General features: G+C 53.1%; 1 protein-coding gene across 1 annotated transcript; it reads right to left on the bottom strand.

Annotated features, from left to right (window-relative positions):
- Nucleotides 1-230: 230 nt before the first annotated feature.
- RGCC (regulator of cell cycle) lies at nucleotides 231-12,382 on the bottom strand. The gene is made up of 5 exons (XM_051850648.2): nucleotides 12,171-12,382; nucleotides 11,462-11,647; nucleotides 3,386-3,493; nucleotides 1,759-1,821; nucleotides 231-606 (listed from the first exon to the last, which is right to left on the bottom strand). Exons 1-5 carry the CDS (start codon nucleotides 12,217-12,219, stop codon nucleotides 599-601), a joined length of 414 nt encoding a protein of 137 aa, XP_051706608.1. The 5' UTR covers nucleotides 12,220-12,382; the 3' UTR covers nucleotides 231-598.
- Between the last annotated feature and the right edge of the window lie 235 nt (nucleotides 12,383-12,617).

Here is a 12,617-nt window from a genome sequence, read left to right as displayed (position 1 = left end):
CTCAAGTGATTGGCTGCCTGTCACCCACAGGGGACCCCTGGGTTGAGTTCCCAGTTTCAGCCCAGCAGCCTTGGCCGTGATGGACATCTGGGGAGTGAACAGTGGATGCAAGCACATGTGCACACGCTCTCTCTCAAATAAATACATTTTAAACATGACCTTTAAGAGAATATTATTTAAATTGAAATATAATGGGAAAAATGAAGAAAAAGAAAAGGAAGCTTACAAAATAGATTCCAGTTCAAATTTTATTTGTATACAAAAATATATTATAATGGGAAAAGCATATTACTATTTCCAACTATATATAATTAATTACAAATATTTCCATAAAAGCACTTTAAATTACAGGAAAGCCATGTTTTAAAACACAACATTAGCGTGGATCATTTGTCCTAACTCGCTGCAAGCAGGTAAACAAAGTCAGTTTCACTGTCTAAATTGCCAAGAGGTGTGCCCCAGGGCTGACTTGTAGGCGAGCTTGAGAAGGGCCAGGTGGTGGGTGAGGGCTCCTCTCCGTCCCCTCCGCAGCTGGCTTTTCCAGGTCCTCCGAGCTTCCTGAAGCTTCTGCAGGATGCAAGGCCCAGAACGCCCTGCCTCACATGCCTGTACATGGGAGACAGGGCAAGTTATCCACTTAGAGAAGGTCACGGTCTAGGCTAAACCACATCACAGCCCCACAGCTAGCGGCAGCCTCCCACGCAACGTGTGCCTGCGAGGTAGGATGACTGGGTGGCCAGCGGCAACTCCGTGACGTGGCTGGACTTGTTCCGTGGGTCTGACACAAACTGGGCTGCGGCTGTACTCATCTCTGTCAAAACAGGCCCAGGACCTCTGCTGTAGCGTGGTACAGCGTGTAAGACGGGGAGGTAACAAAATTTCAGGTACACGGAGATGATACAAGGACTATGCCTGATATTTAGGTTTGCCTGAGAGAGTGTTAAGAGCAGAGTTATTCTTGAATAGGCACCGTTGGATCTACTCTGATTTACCCGGCTACTGAGCGGTGCATTGCACAGCGTCTTTCTGATGCGAAATCAACCCTTTCCCTGAAAGATCAAGGAGCGGCAGCTCCAGCTGGTTGTCCCAGCTCTTGCAGCCCTATCGTACGGAAGTAGAACATGCAAATCCACAGTGCGCGTCCCTTCCATTCCTCCCCTCCACACCCCCCACTGTAACTGTGACCTGATAGCTTCAGTTCCCGGCATTTTGGGTCACCCGGTATAGGTCACCATCAGTGTTAGGCCCAAATGGGAAGCAAGAAATTGCATATGTAATCCAGGCCGTTCAGTATGGGTGGTATGGGTCTTTGGCAGCAAGATCTCCCCCAGCCAACACCCAACTCTTAGACCTCCCCAAGCCCCTGGATCTAACCTGGGGAAAGCACTCTGGCCCCTGGGAGGGAAGCCCCTGGCTTGCTGGAGTCGGGCAAATGTGGTCGGTGGGCTCACTTCATCTCTGAGAAGCCTGGCAGGCCGCCACCACGGGAAAGCTCCAACCTTGCTCACTCTCCATCTCAAACAAAGCGCCATTGTTCACTGGTGACCTGTTCTCCCTGCTCAGAAAGGCGCGCGGTCTACTTTAAGGCAAGCTTATCCTCAGAGTTTCTCCCCCAGCCGCTGGGGTCCTGTTTCTCAGCCTAAAGAAGCCCTGTGATGCAACTTCCTGCCCCGGGCGAGCTGGGAAACTTGAGAGCACTTCATCAGAGGTGTCAGGTCGTTTTCTGTTTGATTTTTTTAATGCTGGGCGTGTACTCACTTGCTAGTGTTCTGTCAAGATCAGCAATGAAGTCTTCTAGCTCTTTTGTGTCTCCCAGTTTGGCTGTAACACAGGAGAAGGAGTTCAGTGTCCGTATCAGTGACGGTGGCGGGTGAATGGATTACTTCCTCTCGGCACCTCTGTCTACAGAGGTTTTTCTGAAGAGTGCCCCCTGCCCTTCCTCAGGGTCTGCTCCCGGGTTTAGTTGCAGCAAACTCAGAAATTGACTCCTGAAGACCCCATCTCAAGCCCTCTCCCATCACCACCCTCTTCCACTGCCTTGCCTGGAAGAAGAATCTCCCTTGGCTCTGTTACAAGCTTGGGGAGGGCTGGGGGGATAGAAAGTTGCAATTGCCTAGGACTTGAGTTATCAGTAAAAACCAGCCAGAGAGCAGGGCGGGGTGTGGAATGGACACACCTGCTTTCTGACACAGGCTTGCTTCTGCTTTCACCGCAGGGTAGCAGAGTGGCCCCCAGAACTCCTCCACTGAAATGCCCCAAGAGCTACTGTTGCCGGTGAGAGGAAGGTGGCAGAGGCTGGGGGCCTGCCAGCACAGGTATTGAATCCAGCTCCTGATTGTGATCTCTCTATAGCTTTGTATCAGGCTCTTTTCTTGTAGCTTGTCATTGTGTGCCTTCCCTGAATTGCACTGCTGGATGGGCTCACAAATTCACCTCTGCCAACTATAAATAGCCCATTGTTCTGAGCTTTTCAAGTTATTTCAACCCCCCAAGCTTTTTCCCCCTCCTTAATGCCTGTGTCTTGAGGATCAGGTAGAAAAATCCGGGCACATTCTAAGGCACTTTGTCAGCTGCTCTCCCAGAATTCCAGAGCTCACGGCAGGCTCCCCGGGGGCTGCTAATGGGGCTGAGTTGAGAAGGGAATGTAAAATGTGTCTTTTGAGAGAAACAGAAGTTCTGTCTCAACACCAGAGTGAGAAAAGTGATGGGATCTTCGTATTTCCATTTTTCTTGCATTCTACAACTATTTTCAGCAAGTGTAACTTTTTTAAGGAAAAAAGTCTCCTTTTGTTTTCAAAAGGGCGCCTGTCCAGAACAACAGAACATTCGGCTCTCTTGCTGGAGAGGCTTTGCCAGTTTCAAAAAATAAGAAACTGCTCATGCATCATTAAAAACTTTTTAGGTCTATTAATATCACAGCAGAGACAAGTGGGAGCTGCTATTCTGAATTACGTTAGGTCACTGCTTGTCTCATAATGAACACCCCATTTAATTGCTAAATTGGTCATCTGAAAGCACTGGCTTAATAGTTAATGCAATTAAAAAAAAAAAAAAAAAGCAAGACTGAACAGCTTGCTTTAAATTCTAGAACCAATCAGCCTGGGAGGAGACTCATGAGAAACACTGGCATTTGGCACAGTGGTGACTGCAACACACGAGAAAGAACAGTCTACAGTCTGCAAGTTGGCCTTTTCCCTGGGGATCCAGGCTTTCTGTCCCCCAAGCAATCTGATTTCATTTTCACAGTGGTCAGAATCCTGAGAAATAACAAGTTCTCATCTAACTGGTTTGCACATTTGGGAAAGGCTGGCCAGGAATAAAAGGAAAGGAATAAATTTTTAAAAAAGGCAAAAAAGGAAAGTCACACTGCAACCACGGAGCTTACCTTTCCGCGGAGGGACAGTGGGGGAGAGCAGAGCAGGGCCAGGGTCTGTTGGGGAATTCAGTTTTTCATCGCTGAAGCTGAAGCTGTTCCTGTACAGCGAATCAGCACCTTTTGGGGAAAGACACCACGGTCGTTAGAAAGGACACTCGTGAGACTACCCACTCAGCAGTCCACAGGCAGCCGAGTGCCAGCGGCAGAGCCCTAAGATAAGCCAAAGCGGGACATCCAGAGTGAGGGAAGCCTTTCAGGCTCCAAACTGTGTATGTCTGCCTCCAAATGACTTGAGACTGGGGTGTGTGTGCATCGCATGCATGCGAGTGTCTCTGGTCAAGCACCCCAGAGGTCCTGGCTGCCCTATAAAAGGAAGGGTGTGAGGGCCACCATGGCCAGCACAGCCCCCTGCTGACACACAGGAGCCTGCCAGCCAGGCGTCTCAAGTGCAGCTAAGCCAACTCGCGGCTGCTGAGGGGCAGTGGGAGATGTGTTTGAGATTTTATTTTTATTTTTCTAATTTTTACAAGTTATTTATTTTCATTTATGTGAAAGGTAAAGAGACAGAGATCTGCCATCTGCTGGTTCACTTCCCCAAATGTCTGCAACAGCCAGGACTGAGCCAGGCTGAAGCCAGGAGCCTGGAATGCACTGTGGGTCTCCCACGTGGGTTGGCAGCGACCCAAGCACGTGACCCAAGCACACCTGCTGCCTTCTCAGGGTGAGCAGGAGCAGGAGCAGGGACTTGAACTAAGGCACCTGGCTATGGGATACAGGCATCCCAGGCAGTGTTTTCATCACCAAATGCCCACCCTAACATAAGGAATCCTCCATCATGAAAAATGTCCCTCTTGTTCTAAAATAAAGCACAAGGTTGTAGCCCGGAACTTAACAATCCTCCCACTCTGCTCTCCGGACCTCAGCTTACCCTTCATTAAAATGGGCAAGTGGACTAAATAATCCTTAAAATCCCTTCCAGCTCTGAAGTTCTGAGATTCTTTTTCTCTAAGTCCTACCAAAGGGGAGGAAACCAACCCAAGGCCAGCCCAGCTGTGCATCTGTGATGCAGAGAGGAGCTGCTGGCGGAGCAGCACCGCATTCAAAGGGCCCAAAGGCAGGGCAGGCAGCGGAAGCAGGATGTGGCCACGGAGGTTGCGAGGCAACAGCCTTCCTCCCTTAAACAGATCACAAAGGCAGCTGCAGTCATGGCAGAGATGAGCTCTGGAAAGCTCTACAGGTGAATGACGACGGTGTGGCTGGGCCCCCACTTCTTGGGGTTCTCTGAAGTCCATTGCTTCCAGCTCAGCAGAAGGCAAAAACGTGGCTCTTTGGTCTCCTGAACTCTAAATGAACTTGCCCAAGTTACAAAAGCCACCTGCACCCTGTATAATAAGCAGCAGGGTCTTAAAAAAATTATTTATTTGAAAGGCAGAGCTACAGAGAGGGAAAGGCAGAGGGAGAGAAGTCTTTCATCTGCTGGTTCACTCCCCAAATGTCTGCAATGGCCAGGACTGGGCCAGACCGAAGCCAGGAGCTTTATCCAGGTCTCCCACATGGGTGCAGGGACCAAAGCACTTGGCCATTTTCCACTGCATTCCCAGGCACATTAACAGGGAGCTGGATCAGAAGTAGAGCAACTGGGACTCAAACCAGTGCTCTTATGGGATGCCAGCACTGCAGGTGGTGGCTTTAACTGCTGTGCCACAGCACCGGCCTCCAGCAGGGTGTATAGAGAAATGCTGAGCGCCGTCAGGGACGTCCCTTGTGGGGCCCCACCGTGCCGGTCCCTGAGGAGTGTTGTGATAAAGAAACCAGCGTGGCCCTGCTGTCCGGGAGCACTTGGCAATGGGACCCTTTCTTGCAGGTGTCCTGTTGGCATTTTTGAAGATGCTTTGCCTCTGCTCACCTTAACTCAGGAAGCCTTCGGCTGGGTCTGTGGGTGGGACCTCCCCCAGAGACGCAGTGTGGGCTTGGTCAAGGAAAGATGTCTCCCTTCCACCCGGGACCGTGGCCAGGCAGTAACCACAGGAATCGCCGTGAATGAGGAGGTGCGATAAGGAGTGGGAAAACCACAGAGTGTCGGGCAGGCTGCCTGCAAGCCAGAAGGAAGGGCCACGCCCCTGGCACCTTATCTTTGGCTCTGAAGGACACCGGGAGCATAGGCCCCACCCCCATAGCCGGAGTGGCAGTGCCAAGATGCACAGCTCTGGCCTCTATCTCCCAAAGACAGCTGGCACCTGAGAGCCAGCTCCGATGCCACACCTCACTGCACCTTGCTCTGGCTTCACGTGTGCCCCACCCCAGCTGTTCAGCAATTTGACAGCCACGCGTGCTCATCCTTTGTTTATCTCCCAAGCATGTGGACCAAATACTAGTGAGTTTTCAAGGAAGGAGCAGTGTAGACCCAGAGAAGGCCCGCATAGGGTCTGGAGCTGTGGCACAGCAGGCAGAGCCGTCGCCTGTGATGCCAGCATCCCACATGGGAGCAGGTTCAGGTCCTGCCTGCTTCACTTCCAATCCATCTCTCTGTTAATGGCCTGGGAAAGCAGCAGAGGATGCCCCAAGATCTTAGGCCCCTGCCACCCACATGGGAGACTCAGATAAAGCTCCTGACTCCTGGCTTTGGCCTGGCCCAGTCCTAGCTGTTGTGGCCATCTGGGGAGTAAACCAGCAGATGGAAGGTATCTCTCTCTCTCTCTCTCTCTCTCCCCCCTTTGTGTGTGTGCGTGTGTAACTGACTTTCAAATAAATCAATCTTCGAAAAGAAAAGGCCCGTGAGAAGGAGGGTGGTAAGAAAAAGGAAAAAGCAAATCCAGCAGGGATTCCAGAAGAGCCCCAGGACACTCAGGTGGCTGGAGAAACTGTAGGAAATGAACAATCACCCGAGCTATCACCACAACCTAGCTTGATCCTGTGGAGCCTAAATGCCTCCCTCACGCAAGCATTTTCCCCAGTCTCAGAAAATAAAAGACAAACCGACCGCTCCCAGACAGATACACACAGTTGCAAAGCAAGCGATGAAGACATCAGAGGCTGTCTCTTATTGCTAAGGGACGCAGGCTACTCCCCCGAGGAGGGAAGGCGAGGGGACAAACACCAGTTACAGTATCTATATATAAACATGCGTACAGGGAGGCACACCAACACAGCTTCCACTCACTTGCCTCCTCCCCGCCCCCACCACACACACACACACACACACACACACACACCAGCCCACACCCTGGCTCACCGCCCTGTGCCTTCCACTGTCTCTTTCCATGAGGTGCACAGTCGGGGACAGACCCAACTGCAGGTTCTAAAATGTGCAACCTTCACCCACCAGAAGGAAATGAACCCGGGGCACGCCCCTTCTGCCACAGTGACAGTCTACGTGTGTCTTTATGGCACACGTGAGAGCAGCAAGCTCAGGAGCCCCCCGGACCAGGCTGCACAGCACAGGAGGCCAGGAGAGAGCTGTGCGTCCCTGTGCAAGTCCCTCAGCTCCTCTCCTGGCCCAGGGAGAACAGCCACTCAGGCCAGGCACTCGGTGTGCGATGCCCGGGGGTTTGCTCATGCATCCTGCAGTTCCCAGCAAGAGCAGGGGACAGCAGGCCCAGGAGAGAAAAGAGCATTATAGAAACACCAAGGACTCGAGACCCTGGGCCAGGTTTGCTCCCGTTCCTCACACGGCAGCACCATTCCGAGGTTCCTCTTCAGAGGCGCCCCAGAACACACCTCCCCAGAGTGAGCCCCAGCACAGGCACCCCACGCCCTAGGCTGCTCTGTTTCCGTTCCCCAGCAGAATGCCTGTCCACGAAACTGCGCTAAGATTGCACAGGGAGGGAACTTGTCCGCTTGGGGAAGTAGGGCCCCGCCTGCTGTCCTGTGCGCCTCCCTCGGATCCCTATTCCTTGCGAAGTGATGGCCAATTTGGCCAGAGAAATGATAGCAATGTGTCACCAGCTAAAAGCACGTTAACGTAGTACTGGCCACCCCAGTATCATAGTAGTGCTATTAATAGGAGCTTGGGGGACTCGTCACCGGTGGTGATTTGGGGAACCTGGGCAGGTGGGGAGGCTGGGTATTTTAGGGGCTGACAACCTGTCTTTCAAGCAGCTCACGTCCCATTTGGAAATGTCCTTGGCAATTCCCCCTTTAGTGTACGGCAGCCAGGAACCTCAAATTCTGGGACCAGGTTTTCTAAAACATCATCAAAAGGAATAAAAGCATATTAAACATGCAAGCTGCTAACTTTAGGAGCACTGACAGAGCTTGAGAAACTCTGCTAGAAAAACAGATACTTGTTTAAAAGGTGGGTATTTGTTTTGTTTTGTTTTTAGTCTGGAGGGTTGGGAGAAAGGTAATTTAGGGTTAGCACTGACATGTGCTACTCCAGGGGGAAGTAAAACCACAGACAGTAAACCTTGCCCAGAGCTCCTGTAAATATAGAACAATCCCACATGCTTAAAGCAAGCGAACTATAGTAATTCACTGAGAAAAAAACAAGCCCAGGGCCTGGGGTGGAGAGGCAGTGCACCCTCAGGATCTGTATGCCCACAGCCCCCCAGGGTGCAGGGAGGGAGACACAGCCTCTCTCCTCCCTTCCCCCACCATGGCCCATCTGGGACAGCTCCATCAGGCGTCACAGGGAGGCCTGTCACCTACTGGGAGTCCCAACACAGCCCCTGGGCACCCAGAGGGCTCCTCCCTGGCCTCATCCTCTCACAACGTGAGCAAGTGCAGGTCCCAGTCTCAGTGGCTCCCAGGCCACATCAGCCCCTGCCAAGCTCCCTGTCCTGCTGGTCCCCTGGGCCCATAGGTGTCCCTCTCTCAGGGCAGAGACACGCAGGTGTCCTAAGTCTTGCTCGTGCTGGCCCTGCCAGCTCCTCGTCCCCTAACGCGGTCCTAGCATCTCACAACAGCCCCGGCTCACACAGCAGACGGCAGACCTTCTCTGCTAAGTGGCAAGATAGCTCCCTGCCAAAGGAGAAACGCGTGTGAAGCTCCGTGACATCCAGATGAGTTCATACCGCTTTTTACCGTTTGAGTTAGTGTTACAAGCTTTTCAGAAAGCCAACCAGTAAACATTTATAAGAAACCATGATGTGTTTTTACAGTTTTGAAAATACTGAAAAAAAAATAAATTTTTAACAATAACTTCAAAACCAAGATATTCACCATTTCTAAAGCACCTCTGACTTTAAGTTTGGAAAACACTACTGGAGCTCTCAACTGCATTGCCCTTTTACCATGGAAGTGAAAATGAGGCCCGCTGAAGTGCCTGAAATTACCTGTCAGAATGCACGTGCACAATCTAACAACCTAGGTAGATCAACCACCCTATCAGAACAACTACCTATACAGTGACGATCCCTATAAAGATCAAGTACCACTGGCATGGCCGCCCTCATGTGAAGTCACCTGCAGGTGTTACGTTGGTCCTCTCCATGTCTTAGGAGGCCTCCCTGAGAAGGGGCGCTGGAAGGACCAATTCCTCACTAAATATCCGGTCTTCTTTTCTATCCAAGTAACCGGCCTCTTTGCATGGGAGAAGGAATACCCATTTTCCTGCTTTGAAAGCGAACAATCCCCATTTGTTTTTAATGAGAAATATAAATTTTCTTCTAAAATCAAGAACACTGTTTTTATCTACCTTGTAAAGCTGGCACACCTTCAGAGAGCTGGAGCTATAAAACAGAGTGCAAAAACCAGAGTAACATCCATAGCATTTAATGTCATGGCTCCCTGCATAGCACTTTCCTGCAAGGCACTGGCTCCACGCAACAGACCACAGTATATGCATTTTCAGGTTTTTCGAAAGCATAAAACAGAACAAATCCTTCCTTCCTGATCACGAGCTTACCCATGTTTCTAACAGCACTTTAAATAGCATCCTTTCAATTTTACAAGCTGGAGAAACTGAGGCCACCCAGGGCTCAGCCTGGGCTCCGCTGACCCTGCCAAATGACCACCACCTGGAAGAGAGACTGTCAAAACCAAGCAGCATCGATAAGCAAGCGGGAGACCCAGATCCATGGGACTTCAGTCCACTGCCGAGGCTCTGGTTCCCATTCGAGCCAACCATCCGTGGTGATAGAGCAAGGCCTTAGAGAGAGAGCCCACGTGCTGCAAGCTACTCTATCAGAAAAAAGGGGAGAGCGTCAACGATCTTAAAGCACTGTGCTAGGGATCGTAGGAGATACACGCTCCAGAAACAGCAGAGATCGCTAATAGTAGCAGCTAATAAGTCACCATACAATCACCATACTGCGGGCCTGGCAAAAGAGAGCTGCTGGTACTCTCATCACCGGGGAGTGTCTCCCTTTTCCATGTCAGTAGAATCGACGTCTCTCCTGCATGCTCCTCCACGGACAAATCAGCGTAACAAATGTCTACATGCAATTCCTGGCCACAGTCAGCGTATACGTATTACACGTCCTTAGGATATTACTATTTAGATACACACAGCTCCTGCCAAGACTCTACCCAGCCTTGTCAGAGGCAAGTTACATATTATAGCAAAGACGGGAGTCATCTGAGTCTTCTTTATACCTTACCCAGGACTTCTCTAACCACCAAACCAAGGGCTACTTTAACAGCTAACAACAAAAGCACAGAGAAAAATACGCACATACACCCTAAGAAAAACTGCAGATTCCATCTCCAATGTCTCCCTCTTTTACTGTTAGGAAGGCTTTTCTAGTGCCTTCTCTTTGAGGCCTCTGAAAACAGATGCCAGCTCTGAAATGCCAGCCAGTGGAAGCTGTGTTCAGCCAGGAATGGGTGAGCTCGGGGCCGTGGTCTAGCTGAACGAGGCTGTGGTTGACAAAGGAGCTGTTCTGGCCCACAAAGCAGCAGTGACGGATCAACCCAGCTTGTTGTCCCATGGCGGGGAGACTTTGCCTTTGATGAATCTCTTGCTCCATGCCCCCAGTGGAAAGAGACAGATGAAGTCTGGCCACAGGTACTGAGACCACTTTCAAAAATTGTAAGGCTTCTCTAGAAATAGAAAAGGCGCAGCGCGTTCAGTGGCATCACAGTTCCCGCCCCTTCCACCTCCAGAGCTACAGCCCGCATCAAGCCTCTGGCAGGGCCACCAAGGAAACCAAAGCTGGAGTTCCGGTTTCCAGCTCAAATCCTGACCAGCGCTGAGAGTGCCTCTGGCTCTTCTCAGGATCGCAGCTCAGGTTCAAGTCCAGCACTGAATCTCTCTCCCCAGGAATGGAGCAAAACAAGAGAATCGCCGCTTTGATTTCCAGAGTCAAGGATGCTCATGCGTGTAACCTACCAGGGAATTAAAGACCCCAGAGTAACACAGGAGAGTTCTGAAATTCCCTTGGAAAAACAGTAAGCAATCCAGGATGTGAAAACCGACAATCATGTGATATTCAAGAGTTGCCAAATTTGCTGATAACCAAACAGGTATCTATTATCCTTCCAGGACATCTGAGTTCCTGTAAAAGCTGTTTTGTTCTGTTTTTGCAAAGTCACAGAGGACCAAGAGACTCCCTGAGAGCTTCCACTGTAAGAAAGGTCACCAGGAAGCACCCGCATACCCGACTGCCTTCCAGCCCGGGTGCTGGCCTGCCTGGAGGAAGGGGGACGCTTTCTAAAGTTCCGTAGCTGACCTCAGCGGCCCCAGAGAGTCTTGCAAAACTGCATGCATTGGGGAGCTTAGGGCCAGTAGAAAGTGCAAGAAGTTATTCCAAAAATGCCCAGAGTAGCAGCTTATGAAATCCCGCCTGGTTTCCCCAATGTTTCAGCGCTGTGCCCTCTCCATTCCTGTGGCACTTGTTCCACATACTCTGAAAAGTTAGGGCTGGGAGGGGAGAGAAGGGGGGAGGGAGAGAGGAAGAGAGAGGAGGAGAGGAGAGGAAACCGTGCAAAGCCTTGGCTGGAGTCCCGGGGCTCCTATCCGGCAGCTCGGCACACCTGCAGGTGACAGGTGGACCAACACGTACCCGGGACTACCCACAGTGCTTAGCCTACAGCCCTGGAGACTCAACCCTCCCGGCTTGTAGATAGGCAAACTGAGAGCAGGTCCTGGGAATCCAGCGGCGCCGGCGCCGGCACCGGCACCGTCCCAGTAGGGGCCACACTTACTCTCCGAGTCGCTGAAGCCGCTGCTGTCGCTCACGCTGGCGCTACTGCGCCGCTTCATCCGCTCCAGGTGCTCCTCGTAGTGGAAGTGGCGCTCGTGGAAGGGCGACGCGAAGTCAGCCAGCACCGCGTCAAACTCGCACAGCGCGTCCGTCAGGTCCGCGGCGGCCGCCGAGTCCAAGGCCGGGGCTGGGGGCAGGGAGACGGGCTCGGTGGACTGCAGCGCCTGGGGGCGGCCGTCCCTCCACGGGGCCCGGGGGAGGGATCGGCGCCCTTCCCGAGGGTAACTGCCATTGCCTTCTCGTTTGCCAAGGGAAGCCACGCAGCCACTGCCTCTGCCTCCTCCCAACCACCTCCTAAGGTGCGTTCTGCCATCTGGCCCATTGTGCAGATAAAGAAACTGAGCCCGCGCCCGAGGAAGCTGCAGGCCTTAGGCCGCCGCGCTGTCGCCTGCTTGCTCCCCGCGACGCGTGCGGGCTTGGAGGCGGTGGAAAGACTGGGTCCGGAGGCGCCCCCAAGGGTCGGGCTCCGATCCCCAGCAGGGCGTGGAAGGGAGGTTGAGCCCGCTCGGGCGACGCTGGGGCGGGTCTCGCCGTGGAGGATGGAAAGGCGCCGGGTGTGCGTGTAAAGGGATGACACGAGACCCCTCTTCTCCCGCCCCCGACCTGCAGAGCTGGGGACTCTAAGGGGGACCCCGGGATCCCGCACTCACCTGCGGCCGCGGCGGCCGCCGGGCTGCCCTTTGTCGCGGGCGGCTTCATGGGAGGGCTTGGCTCGGGGCGGCGCGCGCCGAGGGTCCTGAAAGCTGCGGGTCGGGGACGCCGAGGAGGCCGGGGTACGCCGGGGTCGCCACGCAGCGCGCTCCGCCCTGCCCGTGCGCTCGTCTGGTTCTCCCGCTCAGCGCCCGCCACCGGCGCGCGCCGCCGTCTTATAGCCGCGGGCGGGGCGGGGCTGCCGGCTCTGTCCCCGCCGCCCTCGGGGACGCCCCAGTGCCCCGGGCCCCGCCCCCGCCACGCGCCCGCAGGGGAACCGCAGGGGCGAGCCGCCCAGGTTACAGCCCTAAATATTTACCAGCCGCTTGCCCCGCGCGCCCTGACAACCCAGCCCACGCAAGTGGCTCTGGCGTCACCGGAGCCCCAAAGAGTTGATTCTTCGGCTC

This window comes from Oryctolagus cuniculus, chromosome 9 (assembly GCF_964237555.1).
Source record: "Oryctolagus cuniculus chromosome 9, mOryCun1.1, whole genome shotgun sequence".
In the NCBI taxonomy this organism is placed as follows: Eukaryota; Metazoa; Chordata; class Mammalia; order Lagomorpha; family Leporidae; genus Oryctolagus; species Oryctolagus cuniculus.
The sequence above is the reverse complement of the archived record's forward strand: the minus strand, read 5'-3'. Positions and strand labels throughout refer to the sequence as shown.